The sequence below is a fragment of the Lipotes vexillifer genome, unplaced genomic scaffold (assembly GCF_000442215.2).
Source record: "Lipotes vexillifer unplaced genomic scaffold, Lipotes_vexillifer_v1.1 scaffold19, whole genome shotgun sequence".
NCBI lineage: Eukaryota > Metazoa > Chordata > Mammalia > Artiodactyla > Lipotidae > Lipotes > Lipotes vexillifer.
In genome coordinates this window covers 855348-873774 of record NW_006793856.1, presented here as the reverse complement: position 1 = coordinate 873774, position 18427 = coordinate 855348, and the positions used below count along the sequence as shown (strand labels likewise).

The following is an 18427-nucleotide window of genomic DNA, read 5'->3' as shown; positions in this document are numbered from 1 at the left end:
TAGGGAAAGGACTGAGGTTTGAAGACAGGAGTAGCTAGTAGGCACTGGATCCCTAGGAAGGGAGGAGGGAATAATGAGGAAGGGCAGAGCAACATCTGGACGCCGCCTGGGGGCCTTGGTGGATGTTTTAGTTCAGAAATTAATAAAGAATAATCCCTTACGGAACTGCAGCAAGAGGTAGTCCCAACGAGCCCATCATACCTCTTTTTCTTTACAGGAGTAGTAGCAGAGTTGGAAGCTGGGGTGTTTGTGGCATTTGCACTGAACAAACCTCCAGGTTGCCTGTTTCATCACAAGAACAAACAATGATCACATTTCTGAAACTTTTCCACTCTACCCCACCTTCGAAAGGTCTTATAATCTACTCATATTCCCACATGCTCTGAATCCATCACAAAATATTTCACTTGAGCAACAACAGAAAAAGTTCTTCCTTAGTTTACTATTTTACAAATTGCCAGATCATCCAAATAATTAAAACCGAAGGAATTGAATGAAGAAGTCATTCATTATATGACATGGTATGTCTGAAACCCAGACCAATCAATTCCAATGTCCTATGGATTCCTACATACATTTTTTGATCCTGTATATGTTGTGACTAACAGAATCATATTGAATTTTTTTGCATTAAAAGCATTAGTTTAAGAAAACATTTAAAAATCACACCATTTTAAATCTCTATTTAACATTTATTAATATATGCAGACCCTCAAAAAAAAATGGAAGTCACTCAGGCCTTTTCAACTACTGGAGGTGCAGTCCAGTGTGAAAATTACTTTATTTGTAAATACAAATTTAAAAACCAATTAAGTTTTCAAAAATCTACATAGTTTGGTAGTTTATAACAACCATTGTTAGTACAGGGAAAATGTATTTTGTCTACATAGATTGTTAGCAAAGCCATTATTTCATGACTAAGTTGTACTGTAGATACGATGGGTGTTTTGGGAGCAAGTGAAATGTGCAGGAAGAAAGAGTTGCCATAGGAATAGGGAAATGATTAAAAGCTTCTAGATTTTAAAAAAAGAAAAGAAAAAATAAAGAATGACCTAAGCTTTGGTGTTTGGTTAGAGGAGAAGTCCTTCTGTGTAAAAGTCCAGACAGAAAACACTTGAAATTTATGGAGCATTTCAATATTTCTACTATTCAACTCTGCCAAAGCTATGGGGGCATGGCTGAACTACAATGAAGCTTTGGTCTGAGGGCAGTATATCCTGATTTTTCTTGGACACATAGGAAGAAATACACTTTATTCTTAAAATGTAATGTCAGTTAGAAAAGTACATACATCTTTGTCTCTTCTGGTGACCGAAACGTGGACGTGTTTCTGGTAAGAAAAAAAGAAGGCAAAGTTTGAGCAGCAACAAAGAAAGAATTCTTGCATCAATTTGCAATTGTCCATGAATTTAGAGTTATTATTATTAAAAGTAAACATTATTTGCAAGAAAGAAAAAGAAAGCATCAGTATTTGAATAAATTTGAAAAGTTGAGCTCATGATTTTTTTACCTTTTGTGTATTAGATTCCAAAAGAAATTTTTTTTCTTTAGAAAATTCATTATCTTTTAAGCCCCGTGTTTTTGTTTGCTGGATTCGGTAATTTTCTTTAACAATAGGAATGTAAAATTGACGTTTACATGTATTTCATAATCTTGCCACCAGGATAACTTAAATAGTAACATAAATGTGGTAAGAATGATGGCCTGAAGCAATGAACTCTTGATTTTGAAGCCAGAAGTAAGACTTTATTTTTCTTTAATCATGAGCAGGAGTAAAGTTTTTATGCCAGAATTATTTGTGTGAAAAAAAAATAGAGGATGGGGCTTCCCTGGTGGCACAGTGGTTGAGAATCTGCCTGCTAATGCAGGGGACAGGGGTTCGAGCCCTGGTCTGGGAGGATCTCACATGCCGCGGAGCAACTAGGCCCGTGAACCACAACTACTGAGCCTGCGCGTCTGGAGCCTGTGCTCCGCAACAAGAGAGGCCGCGATAGTGAGAGGCCTGCGCACCGCGATGAAGAGTGGCCCCCTCTCACCGCAACTAGAGAAAGCCCTCGCACAGAAACGAAGATCCAACACAGCAATAATTAATTAATTAATTAATTAATTAATAAACTCCTACCCCCAACATCTAAAAAACAAAACAAAACAAAAAAATAGAGGATGAGAATTTACAGAAAGATATTAAGCAGGATTGAAGAATCCTACTTAATATCAAGTAAATAAGTAACGCTTAGAAAAATATTGTATTACTTGAGCCTTTCCCGAAGTTAGTAGATACTGGTACCTGTTGGTTAGTCGGTTATCCAGGGTATTGGCCTTATATATTTTAGCAGCATCATTTCTGTCTGAGATCCTTTATAAAGAAATAAGACAAAAGTCTGGATGAACATTTAGATTATTAAACTCCCTTCAGACCTCGTTCTTGCTATAATCACTTCACAACAGAAACTTTCTCTGGTAAAAACAAGTGCTTTTCAGGTGTTACATGTCAGAAAATTTTGCAATTAAAAAAAAGCTACTTACAACAAAATCTATTTATGAGGCTCTTTTGATACAGTTTGCAACTTTTAAAGTTTATGTTTTTCAACTAGCCTTTCTAACTCATTTGAGCATTTAACTCATTAACTATTTCATATTCATTATTGTTTAATAATATATCTAGCCAATGACAGTACTTCCTATGTCGCTAAAAGGAATCAGTGGAAGACTTAAGCAATTTTTAAAAAATGTTTTGTGGCATAGACAATGCTATATAGTTGTCAAACTCTTTATTTTCCTTCTGAGCACACAGGAAGACCATATTTCCCAATCTTCATTACAATTAAGTTGGGACCATATGATTGCATTCTAAACTAAGAATGTGGGCAGGAATATTATTCATGACTCCCAAACCCATCATAAAACCTCTTGTGTGATCCTCCATGCTCTTTCTTCCCCTTCTGCTATGGCTTTGATGCCCATGGGTTGAATATGGCAGCATTAAAACCTAGGAAAGAACCTAGGTCCCTGAGTCATTCCATGGAACAGGGTCGTCCCCTAATTTTCCAGCCAATCCCTTTGGACTCTGAGGGGAGTGAGCAGTAATCTTCTATCGGGCTAACCGACCAAGATTTGGAGGCAGGAGAAGGAACTTGTTACAAGAGTTGCTCTACCCTGGCAAACTTGTTTACACTGACTAACACATTTTGTTAACAGGCCCTGCGGACCATCAGAGGTTTTAAACCCTCTAAACTCAGGGCTCCACAAGGAGGGTAGTTCTGGAAAAGGTGTGTTTGTCTGTCCTTTGGGTCATAAGACAAACTAGGAATCCTGTAGTCTGCATGCCAGTGGTGGGATCTCACAACTGCAACCCCTGTTCTGTCCCTTCCTGCCAGGAAGAACACAGCAGATAGGAAAGCTCTTCCTGAGATGTGGGGCTGTCTTCTGGAGCATTCTGCAGGCTTGCACAAAGCTAAGATGTGGCAAAATCAGGCTCCAGAAAACAAAAGATCAGCAAGATTCTTCTGTTGATCCCATACTATGGGTCTACTATAACTTTCTCTAAACTTTCACTTTTATCATCCACTTTAGTACAGGGCTTTATAAACAGTTCCTGGGATGGACACTAACCTTGCCTTGTTCTAAAAAAAAAATTCATGATAGAAAAATGTGGCTTAATTGTCATAGCTTTAAAATGATTTCAATTCCTAGATGTCACTTTGACATGTGTAACTAAAACATTGGGTAAATAACCCTAATTGTTAAAATTCTACGAGTCAACCCCAAATAGTTTCTGTTTATGGTACGTAATGCCACAAACTGATAACTCTTGAATGTAAAAAGGAAGAAAGGTTGGAATCCTCCAGAGCTCCATATTCTCAATAGACTGTTCACAGTACAGGTACTATCTTGTACAGAATGAATCCAAGTATTAAAAACTCATGATGAGGGCTTCCCTGGTGGCGCAGTGGTTGAGAGTCTGCCTGCCGATGCAGGGGACACGGGTTTGTGCCCCGGTCCGGGAAGATCCCACATGCAACCGAGTGGCTGGGCCCGTGAGCCATAGCCGCTGGGCCTGCGCATCCGGAGCTTGTGCTCCGCAACGGGAGAGGCCACGACAGTCAGAGGCCCGCGTACCGCAAAAAAAACACCCCAAAAAACTCATGATGATCTCTCAGGTGATCATTAGGCCAAAGACTATAAGTAAATTCCCTGTACTAATTGCTACTGAGCCTCTGATGTGTTCATATTTAAAGAGCTCTGCAGTAAACCACTGTGAATACCATAAGATGTCAGGTAATCCTGAATCTTAAATGTTCTGTGGAAACTACTCAGCATTTATAGCTGTCTGTGAGATCCTCATATAAGATAAAAATAATCTTGGGAAATTGCTACTCTGGTACAGGGAAAATGACAATCTGTTTAAAGAAAACAGCATTCATTTCAAACACCTTCAAGGTTTAAATAAAGGAGAGCTCTGAGGTTACAATCAAATGAAGTTAATCAAAATTCTACTGTGTTGATCTATTTGGGCAATGCTGTATATGTAATAATAAAAATAGCTACCTGCTACACTTTGCCACTCATCTTATACAATTTCCTCTACTCTTCAGAACATCCCTACAAGCTAGGTGTAATTATTTTCGCTTTATAGATGAAGAAGTGGAGTCTCAGAGAAGGTGGGTGGCTTTCTCTTGGCCACACAGCCGGGAAGTGGTCTATCTCCAAAGTCTTCCCAGTAGGCCCCAATGTCGTACACCTGGTTCTGTAGTGTAATTGTTCCAACACTCATGATCAACATGTCTTTCTTCAGTTGTTATTTTTCACCTCCACTATCTCTTTCACTCCACTAGGGGAATCAGTATATAAACAATATTGGAGAGAACTCTAATGCATCCATCAATTTCTTATTACTTAGGGAGATTAACTTTGTACTTCTCTTAGAAACTAATTTTCTGCCAAGTTGTGATATGAGATTAATAGGAGTCAGTCTTAGAGACAGGAAATACCTAAACAATATAACTAGCAGCAGGATCCAACCAACCAAAGGAAAAGTAACACTTCCATAACCGAACACTAGAGGGCTCCTTAACCTAGGTTTTCCAAATTAGTCAAGAAACCACCTTCAGGGTTTGCGCCATAGTGTATGCACATACACAATTATTAACTTATATTTCTTTAGAACACTTCATATTTTTACCAACAGATGCATATTTTAAAAGGGAACTCTTCAAATTTAAAGTCAGTACTTTTCTCCTACTCATTTATTATGAGTTAGTATTGAAACGGCACACATACTCACACACCTGATACATTTGCTCATCTACCTCCCAAAATTAGTTCACCTCTTGCACTTGGAGTGGCCTGCATGATAGGAGGCTGACTCCTGTTATGAGGACTTGCCTTTCTTTACAGACTCCTGTGTTCTCTCCCTCACTTCTGTTCCCACACTTACAGAGCTGTAGCTCACTGGTGGGAGACAGACACCACCTGCGGAAGGACCTGACCAGGATACTTCTTCCAAACATACGCCGCTAAACCTCTGGGTAAACAAAGCAGGGAATCTCTGGCCTCATTTTCTAGTTTACAAAATGAAGGCTTGGGCTAGGTTGGTGGTTCTGAATTTTGGCTGCACATCAGAATCACTTCCTAAGCTTTAAAAAATGTCCGAGTCCTACCTCAGACTAATTAAATTAGCATTTGGGGGATGAGAGCTGGTGGGACCAAGTTATCAGCAGAGTTAAAAAGCTCTCTAGGTAATTCTAATTTGTCGCTGAGGCTGAGAATGACTCAATTAGCTTGCCTGTGAGGCCTGGTCTAGTGTATCGCTAAGTTCCAAGGCTCTATCTTGACTGGCCTGATAAAAGCTTTCAGACACACAGCCTACAAAGGCTTAGGTCTCCCACATATTTACCTTTCTTGAGACATAATTATCTCACTTGCAATTACATTCCTAGAAGTAGGGTTTCCGTCCTCAATTAGCAGTGTAATAGGACAGCCTGCAAGGCGGAGGTGAATGACTCCTCTCACAAACTGATTTTTGAATTACTAGAGAGAAGTCACCTCCTTAGGGATACCAGGGCTGATTGTCTGCTATTCGGGAGATTGACTTAAAAAGCTATGAAGAAGCTGCTGTTGTTCCAAGACTGCTGGTTTTCAAGGCTACCATGGAGCTGGGGAAAGGAATAGGTGAATAGGAAGCTTTAAAATGTGGCAATTCATGCCATTCTTACTGACAGCCAACTCTTTTTCTTGAATAAACACTTAGCAAATTGTTTCAAGCCTTTGGTTAATTTCCAGAGTTCTGAAAAAGTTGATTTTGACAGTTTTTTCCAGTGTTAATACTTTTCTGGAGGAGTGGGTTTTTGGAGGCACTTACTCTACAGTTTGGAAGTACTTCTCTCTTATTTGCAGAGTTCTTTATAAACTCTGGATACAAATGTGTGTTTTGTTTTGTTTTTTTAATCAGATATATGATTTGCAAATATTTTCTCCTTGTCTTTGGTTTGATTTTTACCTCTTAACAGTATCTTTCAAAAAGTAGAGACTATTAATTTTGATGGATTTCAATAAATCAATTAAATTATTTTTTTAAAAAAGCTATGAAGAGTGCAGAAGTGCATGCATTTGCTGTATTAATTGGCACAGGCATGGTGTGAATATAGAATCTATTAGATGCCATAAGTTTCAGCATATGTGCTTCAATTGTAGCGGGTGGCATGTTTGTCTCCAAAAGCAGCACATCTTTAGCTACAGGGAGTCGCTTCAACTATAAATGGCCCCAGGTATTCACTATGTCTAGATTCCAAATAACATGTTAACTTTGTTCTTTACTTATGCCTAATAAGCACCTCTACCAAATATAAAATTAAAATGTGACTTGGAGCATTTACACTTCAACTTGAATAGATATTCCTCAATTTTCTATATAGGGATGAGCCCTTCTTTTCCCTCTGTCTAAGACTGAGCCAATAACAGGCTCAGCCAATGACTCATTCCACAGCCATATGGTGACTCCACTGCCGAAAGAGTAGTTTCACTTTCTAAAGTAAAGAGCCAATGTCTTTATCCTAGAGCAGATCAAACCTACTGTATTATTAAAAGGTACAGTCTCTCCATAAGGTAATTATACAGAAACTGCTGTTTCTCTGCCTCTGGGATGGAAAGACCAAAGCTAGAACAAGAACTGGCTACTCACACACAAAAAAACTACATTCTCCATTTAAAGTTGAACAGACCACATGCAGTGCTCACCCTACCTATATTCAAACCAGTTTTTCAGAATTTTTCCTTTTGATCTCCTGCTAGCAAGATTTTAGGAAAATGGCATATCAAGTCAAGATTTTGTGAGTCTTGAAGAAGAAGATAATTCAATCTTTATAGTCCTTCAGTCCCTGGAGATAAAATATCATGGTTCAAAACTTACTTTGGTAAACATTTAAATGTCTCATGCTTTATAAGAAACTGGATTTAACATACGTTATGCATTCCACTCGTGTGGTTCAAAACACCTTACCTGTCCAATGTGTCATCAGATCTGTGCCAACTGATTGTGGCTTTTGGCTCATCCCTCTCGTTTGTTTTCCTGTACCAAAAAATAATTATAGAAAGATCAAATAAATTACAAAAAATAGTTATAAAACTTATCATGGATTTGGTAAAATTTTGTCCTATTCGGGTAGGAGATGTACATGTTACAGATCTGGAGTACCGAAATCTTCCCAGGCTTTGACTTGGATAGGATAAAATATAGCAAACCCTATTCCCCATGCTAATAAAAGAATTCTTCTCTAGGTCCAATTATTTTAATTACAATGTAACACATTCAAATTGGTGATAAGGATATGTAAAACAAGCAACACAACATGCAAAATGGTTTATAACTAATATGTAGTGTTTTCAATGTCGTTGATTTTTATGTAATAGGAACTCAGTCCCTTATAATCAGCTATGTTTTGTTTGCAGAGTTTCAGCAGAGCCATAAGCCAGCACAACAGCTGCGTACAAGTTGCTTCATTATAAGTTCAGTACCGTGGACAGGGTTGAGAGAAGAGACCTTGCTGGCAGAAAAGAGGGAGGGAGAGAGAAGAAAAAAAGGAAAAGAAAGAAACAGGAGACACTGGAAAGAAATGAAAAGAAGACAGTGGGGGAATAGAGAAAGGATGGATGGGAAGGATAGGAGAAGAGAGGGGAGACCGGGAGAAGGGAGAGGAGAGACAGAGGCAGAGAGTTAAGGCGGACAGAAAAGTAGGGAAAAAAGGGAGTGGGGGAGAAGACAAGAAAATAAGGGAAACGAAGATAGAAGGCCCAGCAGTAGGAACGATGATCACCAAAGCAGTGGAGATATCTTGATCAGACTGATCAATCAGCAAAAAAAAAAAAAAAAAAAAAGCCTGTTTAATGCTTTATATAACCTTGTGATACAGGGAAAGCAAGCTCTTTGGAGAATTATACCATGATTTACAGTTTGCATTTCAAAGCATCACTTGAAGCTGACAGATCAAACATATTGAATCAGAAAAAGTACTAAAACAGTATACTATTTAACATGTAATTTTTAACTTAATGTAGTATATCTTTATTAAGCAAATATTTGGAGGTAAACGATATACTGTGCTGATGACTGTGAGTGAGGAAGTCGAGAATGAATTATCTGTAACCCCTACACACACAGAGCTAGAGGGACAAATCAGACATACGTCCAAGTGCAACAAGTGGTCAGTGTCGTAGAAGAGGTTCAGGTCAAGTGCAAGGAAGTTTGAAGCTGAGAAAGCTTATTTGTAGAGGCGGGGATCACAGAAGGCTTTCGGGATGAGGTGCAGGTCAAGCTGGATCTTGGAGGATAAATAGACATGAACAAACAGAGGTAGAAGGAATAGTGTCGGTTAAAGCAAGAATAAGGTTAAAAAAAGCCTAATGCAATTCCCCGCATTTTTAAAGAAACTCAGAGTGAAATCATAGTGTGGTTCACCAGCAGGTGTAATACATGAGTGCAGATAGATGCTGCAGGGCCATCTGACCGCCTTCCAGAAAACAGCCCCTTTTGCAGATGCTATTGTTGTATGTCTCATTAGCAGCTTTATTCTTCCAGGTACTTATCACCACATGACATATTATATTGTGTTTGTTTATTTTTAGTTTCTCCCTCCTCCACCTTCAACTAGGAAGCAAGTTCTATGAAAGCGGGGATTTTGTTTTGTCCCCAGACTTTAGAATAGTGACTGGCTCACATAGGGCATCTCCACAGGTACTATTTTTGCCTTCTGCCTCATGTGACATGTTTTAATGATCGGGCAGAGGAAGGACAGTAAAATGTCCTAGTTTGTGCACACTATGAAGCTTGTTTTCTAGGGTGATGAGACTATTATTTATTTTCCTTTTCCTTTATTTTCAGTCTCTGCTCGTGTGGAACTCTGGGACATATCATTGCTTCTGCTGGAAGCGCCTCTTAACGACCACGTCCTCAGTGAGGTCTCCCACTTATTCAGGCAAAGTTAGCCACTCCCTCTGCTCCTTCCCATAGCACCGGCACACACTTCCACAAGCACTTTCCATGGTAAATTTGAGTATTTGTGCTTATGTATTCATCTTTTTCCATGAAATGTGAGAGTTCCTTAAGGTCAAGGCTGGTGTATTATGCATCTTTGTGTTCCCAGCACCTGGCACAATGTCAGCACACAGTAGGTGCTCCAACGCGGTATTGGGTGAACATCAAAGTGGACACAGACTCTTCAAAAGGGTAGAAAAGTGTCACATGGGCATCCATTTGAGCAAATGCGAGGAGATAAATAACCTACACTACCTTTTAGGAAGATGTCGTTTGAGACGCAAGTCAAGGGGTCAAAGGGGAAATGTCTCAGGCTTGCAGATTTTTGTTACTTAGGATAAAAGCTCGATGTGTTTTAGCCAGAATGCTGTCCAGTAACAGGAAGGGTTCAGGTAACCAATAGAGTTTAAAATATAAAGTAAGCATAGACGGCATTAAGGTCCTGTTATTCTGAAACACACTAAGAGCACAAAGCTTAGTCTGCCTGGTCACACTTCACAACAAGTATGTTTGTTCTTTAATAGTTGCAGAGAAAGGCAAATAAAATGGAGGGGGCATTTTTCACTGGTGTCTGGATTCAGATGATTAGGTTCCCTTTGTTTGGTGAGTTGAAGGCCAACAGAGAACAAGGATGTAAGCTTCAAAATCATGAAGACCAAGGAGAGAGCATGGAGAGAGCCTGCCAAATCACAGAACAGTCAATTGGATGAGCCAAGGCTGGAAACCCAAAAACCAATCAGATACTCTGTGTAGAGGGGGGTAAACTCAGGACCCTGAGAACACATCAAAATTATGAACAATTTTTAAACGGTTCAGAAAAATTCACAGATAAAAATTCCAAAATAGACATATTCAAAGTGTCTACTTAACTTTTTAAAGTCCCCACCATGAAAGACAATCACTAAGTATGTCTTGGTGGAAGACACTGGCTACTGGACCAGATAAAACTTGTGACTGAGAAATAGTTAAGTTCTTCTGATGGGTGTGGTTGTTTGTATATGTGTGACTGTAAATGTACTTTAGTAAGAATATTATCTATTTATTTCATCAATATTAGATTATTTACATCATTGCACTTACGAGTTTTGTTTGAATTTTCCTACTAATTTGCATTTGTCAGTCTATTTGCCATTGAGTATCATTTAGTGGTTTTCCACAAGCCTAGGAGTTTTTGAAAAGAAATGTACTGTCCCATAAAGTAAGTGAACTTAGCTGTTGTTTTGCTTTTAGGGTTCCTTTCTCTAAGGCTCAGAAATATCCTATGTTTCTGTGGCAGCCCCTTCCCTTTCCTGTCAGGAGGGCGACCTTGGTAGGGTAGGCAGTGGATTGATTATTCTACACCTCCAAGCTGTATTCTGGAAGCGTAAAGCTGGAAAAGCACAGTTTGCCCTGTAAATACCCCTGATGGTATCACAGATTCTCCTTCATGTGCCCAGAATGTCAGGGAAAGCCTGAGGCTAGCCACAAATATTCAGCCTGTCTTGAACAAGTCTACTCTCAAAAATGACTGTCTTTGTGTTTCTGCTAATGAATAACTCATCTGAAACACCCACCTGTCTGAGGCATCATGGGAGTTACGTCTAAGGAGTACCACCCTACCATAATTTTCATCTCTGCAGAGAAAGAACAAAATCAAGTCACATGAGAAGTTATCACAGTATTTAGTAAGCATTAAATAAGGCAGATATGAAAGAGCTCACAATGTTTGGCAAGTTTAATTCATTTTACTTTGGGTGTAAAAACACAACTATGCATTTATTTTAACCAGCCACCACTTGAAGGAGCATGGTGAAAAGAAAAAAGTTTGTCACTACAAACAATCATTATTCCAATTTACCCCATGAGATTTCCAGGTGATTCAACAATGGCATGAGTGTTTGTTATTTGGCTTTTTGGTTTTGGGTTTACTTCAGTAGTGTGGGAACATGAGGCCATCTACTTTGCATATATTAGAAAAGTCCTTTTCTGCAGGAAGGCAAACGTTTTTTCAAACGTGTTTTAAATTTAATTAAGCCCAGGCTACAGGATCTGTGGTGGGGCTCTTGGAGGACTCTGGGGGCGCTCATGACAAAGACTGCTTCCCAGACCTTCTGCTGTCACTGTCCTTGTTCCCATGGTGATCCACAGCTGCCCCCCACCTCTGCAGGAGACCAACATTACCAGGGTCTGGATGTTCTGGTCAGGTGTCGGCCTGAGCCTCTGAAATGGGAGAGCTGACGTCAGGACATTGGTCCACCAGAGACCTCCTGGCCCCTCGTAATATCAGTTGGTGAGAGTTCTCCCAGAGATCTCCATCTCAACGCTAAGACTCAGCTCCACTCAATGACCACCAAGCTCCAGTGCTGGACATACCACGCCAAACAACGAGCAAGACAGGAACACAACCCCACCTATTAGCAGAAAGGCTGCCTAAATCATAATAAGTTCACAGACACCAAAAAACATACCACCAGATGTGGTCCTGTCCACCAGAAAGAAAAGATCCAGCCGCATCCATCAGAATACAGGCACCCATCCCCTGCACCACGAAGCCTACACAACACATTGAACCAAACTTACCCACTGGGGGCAGACACCAAAAACAACAGGAACTACGAACCTGCAGCCTGTGAAATGGAGACCCCAAACACAGTAAGTTAAGCAAAATGAGAAGACAGAGAAATATGCAGCAGTTGAAGGAGAAAGGTAAAAACCCACCAGACCAAACAAATGAAGAGGAAATAGGCAGTCTACCTGAAAAAGAATTCAGAGTAATGATACTAAAGATGATCCAAAATCTTGGAAATAGAATGGACAAAATACAACAAATGTTTAACAAGGACCTAGAAGAACTAAAGAGCAAGCAAAAAATGACAAACGACACAATAAATGAAAGTTAAAATTCTCTAGAAGGAATCAATAGCAGAATAAATGAGGCAGAAGAACGGATAAGTGACCTGGAAGATAAAATAGTGGAAATAATTACTGCAGAGCAGAATAAAGAAAAAAGAATGAAAAGAATTGAGGACAGTCTCAGAGACCTCTGGGACAACCTTAAATGCACCAATGTTCGAATTATAGGGGTCCCAGAAGAAGAAGAGAAAAAGAAAGGGTCTGAGAAAATATTTGAAGAGATTATAATTGAAAACTTCCCTAATATGGGAAAGGAAATAGTTAATCAAGTCCAGGAAGTGCAGAGTCCCATATAGGATAAATCCTAGGAGAAAGCCACCAAGACACATATTAATCAAACTATCAAAAATTAAACATAAAGAAAAAATATTAAAGGCAGAAAGGGTAAAGCAACAAATAACATACAAGGGAATCCCCATAAGGTTAACAGCTGATCTTCCAGCAGAAACTCTGCAACGCAGAAGGGTGTGGCAGGACATATTTAAAGTGATGAAAGGGAAAAACCTACAACCAAGTTTACTCTATCCAGCAGGATCTCATTCAGATTCGATGGAGAAAATAAAACCTTTACAGACAAGCAAAGGCTAAGAGAGCTCAGCACCACCAAACCAGCTTTACAACAAGTGCTAAAGGAACTTCTCTAGGCATGAAACACAAGAGAAGGAAAAGACCTACAATAACAAACCCAAAACAATTATGAAAATGGTAATAGGAACATACATATTGATAATTACATACATATTGATAATTACAGATCATCCAAAATGAAAATAAATAAGGAAACACAAGCTTTAAATGACACATTAGACAAGATGGACTTAATTGATATTTTTAGGACATTACATCCAAAAACAACAGAATACACTTTCTTCTCAAGTGCTCATGGATCATTCTCCAGGATAGATCATATCTTGGGTCACAAATCAAGCCTTGGTAAGTTTAAGAAAATTGAAATCCTATCAAGAATCAGTTCTGAGCACAATGCTATAAGACTAGAGATCACTTACAGGAAAAAAACTGTAAAATATACAAACACATGGAGGCTAAACACTACACTACTAATTAACCAAGAGATCACTGAAGAAATCAAATAGGAAATAAAAAAATACCTTGAAACAAATGACAACGAACACAATGAACCAAAATCTATGGGATGCAGCAAAAGGAGTTGTAAGAGGGATGTTTACAGCAATACAATCCTACCTCGAGAAACAAGAAACATTTCAAATAAACAACCTAACCTTACACCTAAAACAATTAAAGAGAGAAGAACAAAACAAACCCAAAGTTAGCAGAAGGAAAGAAATCATAAAGATCAGATCAGAAATAAATGAAAAAGAAATGAAGGAAACAATAGCAAAGATCAATAAAACTAAAAGCTGGTTCTTTGAGAAAATAAACAAAATGGATAAACCATTAGCCAGACTCATAAGGAAAAAAAGGGGAGAAGACTCAAATCAATAGAATTAGAAATGAAAAATGAGAACAACTGACACTGCAGAAATACAAAGGGTCATGAGAGATTACTACAAGCAAATATATGCCAATAAAATGGACAACCTGGAAGAAATGGACAAATTCCTAGAAAAGGACAACCTTCCAAGACTGAACCAGGAAGAAATAGAATATATAAACAGACAAATCACAAGCACTGATATTGAAACTGTGATTAAAAATCTTCCAAAAAAAGCCCAGGACCAGATGCCTTCACAGGTGAATTCTATCAAACATTTAGAGAAGAGCTAACACCTATCCTTCTCAAACTTTTCCAAAATATAGCAGAGGGAGGAACACTCCCAAACTCATTCTATGAGGCCACCATCACCCTGATACCAAGACCAGACAAAGATGTCACAAGAAAAGGAAAACTACAGGCCAATATCACTGATGAACATAGATGCAAAAATCCTCAACAAAATACTAGCAAACAGAATCCAACAGCACATTAAAAGGATCATACACCATGATCAAGTGGGGTGTATCCCAGGAATGCAAGGATTCTTCAATATATGGAAATCAGTCAATGTGATAAACAACATTAACAAATTAAAGGATAAAAACCATATGATAATCTCAATAGAAGCAGAGAAAGCTTTTGAAAAAATTCAACACCCAATTACGATAAAAGCCATCCAGAAAGTAGGCATAGAGGGAACTTACCTCAACATAATAAAGGCCATATATGACAAACCCACAGCCAACATCATTCTCACTGGTGAAAAACTGAAACCATTTCCACTAAGATCAGGAACAAGACAAGGTTGCCCAATCTCACCACTATTATTCAACATAGTTTTGGAAGTTTTAGCCACAGCAATCAAAGAAGAAAAAGAAATAAAAGGAATCCAAATTGGAAAAGAAGTAAAACTGTCACTGCTTGCAGATTACATACTACACATAGAGAAACCTAAAGATGCTACAAGAAAACTACTAGAGCTAATCAATGAATTTGGTAATTCATTGTAGCAGGATACAAAATTAATGCACAGAAATCTTTTGCATTCCTATACACTAATGATGAAAAATCTGAAAGAGAAATTAAGGAAACAATCCCATTTACCCTTGCAGCAAAAAGAATAAAATACCTAGGAATAAACCTATCTATGGGGGCTTCCCTGGTGGCGCAGTGGTTGAGAGTCTGCCTGCCGATGCAGGAGACGCAGGTTTGGGCCCCGGTCCGGGAGGATCCCACATGCCGCGGAGCGGCTGGGCCCATGAGCCATGGCTGCAGAGCCTGTGCGTCCGGAGCCTGTGCTCCACAACGGGAGAGGCCACAACACTGAGAGGCCCGCGTATCGCAAAAAAAAAAACAAAACCTATCTATGGAGACAAAAGACCTGTATGCAGAAAAGTATAAGACACTGATGAAAGAAATTAAAGATAATACAAACAGATGGAGAGATATACCATGTTCCTGGACTGGAAGAATGAACATTGTGAAAATGACTATACTACCCAAAGCAGTCTACAGATTCAATGCAATCCCTGTCAAATTACCAATGGCATTTTTCACAGAAGTAGAACAAAAAATTTCACAATTTATATGGAAACACGAATAGTCAAAGCAATCTTGAGAAAGAAAAACAGAGCTGGAGGACTCAAGCTCCCTGACTTCAGACTATACTACAAAGCTACAGTAGTCAAGACAGTATGGTACTGGCACAAAAACAGAAATATAGATCAATGGAACAGGATAGAAAGCCCAGAGATAAATCCATGTACATATGGTCACCTTATTGTAGATAAAGGAGGCAAGAGTATACAATGGAGAAAAGACAGCCTCTTCAATAAGTGGTGCTGGGAAAACTGGACAGCTACATGTAAAAGAATGAAATTAGAACACTCCCTAACACCATACACAAAAATAAACTCAAAATGGATTAAAGACCTAAATGTAAGGCCAGACACTATAAAATTCTTAGAAGTAAACATAGGCAGAACTCTCTATGACATAAATCACAGCAAGATCCTTTTTGACCCACCTCCTAGAGAAATGGAAATAAAAACAAAAATAAAGAAATGGGACCTAATGAAACTTAGAAGCTTTCACACAGCAAAGGAAACCATAAACAAGATGAAAAGACAACCCTCAGAATGGGAGAAAATATTTTCAAACAAAGCAACTGACAAAGGATTAATCTCCAAAATTTACAAGCAGCCCATGCAGCTCAATATCGAAAAAGCAAACAACCTAATCCAAAAATGGACAGAAGACCTAAATAGACATTTCTCCAGAGAAGATATACAGATTGCCAACAAACACATGAAAGGATGCTCAACATCACTAATCATTAGAGAAATGCAAGTCAAAACTACAATGTGTTATCACCTCAAACTGGTCAGAATGAGCATCATCACAAAATCTACAAACAATAAATGCTGGAGAGTGTGGAGAAAAGAGAACCCTCATGCACTGTTGGTGGGAATGTAAATTGATACAGTCACTCTGGAAAACAGTATGGAGGTTCCTTAAGAAACTAAAAATAGAACTACCATACGACCCAGCAATCCCATACTGGGCATATACCCTGAGAAAACCATAATTCAAAAAGAGTTATGCACCACAATGTTCATTGCAGCTCTGTTTACAATAGCAAGGACATGGAAGCAACCTAAGTGTCCATCGACAAGTGAATGGATAAAGAAGATGTGGCACATATACACAATGGAATATTACTCAGCCATAAAAAGAAACAAAATTGAGTTATTCGTAGTGAGGTGGATGGAGCTAGAGTCAGTCATACAGAGTGAAGTAAATCAGAAAGAGAAAAACAAATACAGTTTGCTAACACATACATATGGAATCTAAAAAAAAAAAATCGTCATGAAGAACCTATGGACAGGACAGGAATAAAGATGTAGACCTACTAGAGAATGGACTTGAGGACATGGGGATGGGAAGGGTAAGCTGGGACGAAGTGAGAGAGTGGCATGGACATATATACACTACCAAATGCAAAACAGATAGCTAGTGGGAAGCAGCCGCATAGCACAGGGAGATTAGTGCGGTGCTCTGTGACCACCTAGAACGGCAGGATAGGGACGGTGGGAGGGAGATGCAAGAGAGAGGGGATATGGGGATATATGTATACTTATAGCTGATTCACTTTGTGATACAGCAGAAACTAACACACCATTGTAAAGCAATTATACTCCAATAAAGTTATTAAATTTAATTAAGTCCATTATATCTAAAATTTTTCCACTTGTTGGTCTTGACAGTTTCCCTTGACAAAATGTAGGAAAATAAGTTCCAATATTTGTGGTTAAGAAGGTTGATTTTTCACAGATTTAGCCTATTTTTGAACCACGAGATTATATACTTTGCTCTGTTTGGTCCTTAAAATAACCCTATAAATTAGGCAGGGGATACACTTATATCTATTTCACAGATAAGAAAATTGATCAGGGATTCTGTGGCTTTCCTAAGGCTAAAAAGTTAGCAAGTGACAAGAGTGATCTTTTTATTCCAAACTTTCCCTTTTCCTACTGGTCAACCCTTCAATAGAACTTCATACACAAGATCCCGAAGCTATGTCTTCCTTACTTTGTATAGTGGACCTGAAAGTGCAGGCAATTTTAGGAAATGTCAAAACATGTAGTAGAGACTTTGGCCTTGAGCCAAAGCAGAGAATAAGTATCAGAACCTTTCCATGTCAACCCAACCAAACCTGAAATATCACATTTCTCCTGGTTCTGATTACTCAACACTCTGGAACCACTTACAATAAAGCTATAAAAGAACTGCAGTAGATAATTAAAGAAAGATGAGCAGTGAAACTGAAACAATTCCAGCGAATATATACCCTCGAAGATGCCAAGAGAACTTCTCCATCTCCCCGGGATCCCCTCCCTAAACTTGTGGGAGAGTAGCAGACACCAGATGCATTTTTGCCTGAAGAAAAATACATAGCACATAGCCCACTACTGGGCCAGCAGGCGTGGGGAAAGCATCAGAGCCAATTTCCCCTTCACTCAGCAGCTGTCATGCCAGCCAAGCTGGCTTCCCTGGGCCTTTTTACGGAAGCATGTCTGGCATAAAACCATCACTTCTACTGACTATAAATTGTCTTAGCCATCTCTATCGCCCCACATCTGTGGAAATCTGTGCAACCCCAAATTTGTGATCTAACTTTGATATCATTCTACCACCATGGAAAAATAGAAATGCCATATTAGCTTCCAACAGAAGCAGTAAATGTTGCTTTATATAAGGAAATGATTGTTTTCTAAGAATGCTAACTCCAAAACTTAGTGTGAGTCTCCAAATAACCCTATAGTTCCTTAAAATAATAAGATTTAATAAGAGAATTTAATAGACATTTTTGTCTAACAGTTACAAGTAGACTCCTCAAACAACCATGTATGGACAGTTTAGTAGAAAGCTTAGAGAAAGTATCCTGTAATGCAGGGATTCCCTACTTCAGTGCTGTTGACATTATGGGTTTGATAATTTTTCGTTGTGAGGAGTGTCCTCTGCCTTGTAGGTTGTTTGGTGGCATTCCT

The 18427-nt window shown here is 38.8% G+C and overlaps 1 protein-coding gene across 1 annotated transcript in view; it reads right to left on the bottom strand.

Annotated features, from left to right (window-relative positions):
* Nucleotides 1-18427, bottom strand: part of SCEL (sciellin) — a 144419-nt gene that overhangs the window by 124075 nt on the left and 1917 nt on the right. The window contains exons 3-7 of the mRNA XM_007466808.1: nucleotides 11083-11142; nucleotides 7499-7567; nucleotides 2288-2356; nucleotides 1292-1330; nucleotides 202-282 (exon numbers count right to left, since the gene is read on the bottom strand). Coding sequence (XP_007466870.1) covers nucleotides 202-282; nucleotides 1292-1330; nucleotides 2288-2356; nucleotides 7499-7567; nucleotides 11083-11142 — 318 coding nt within the window. The remainder of the gene's footprint in view (nucleotides 1-201; nucleotides 283-1291; nucleotides 1331-2287; nucleotides 2357-7498; nucleotides 7568-11082; nucleotides 11143-18427) is intronic.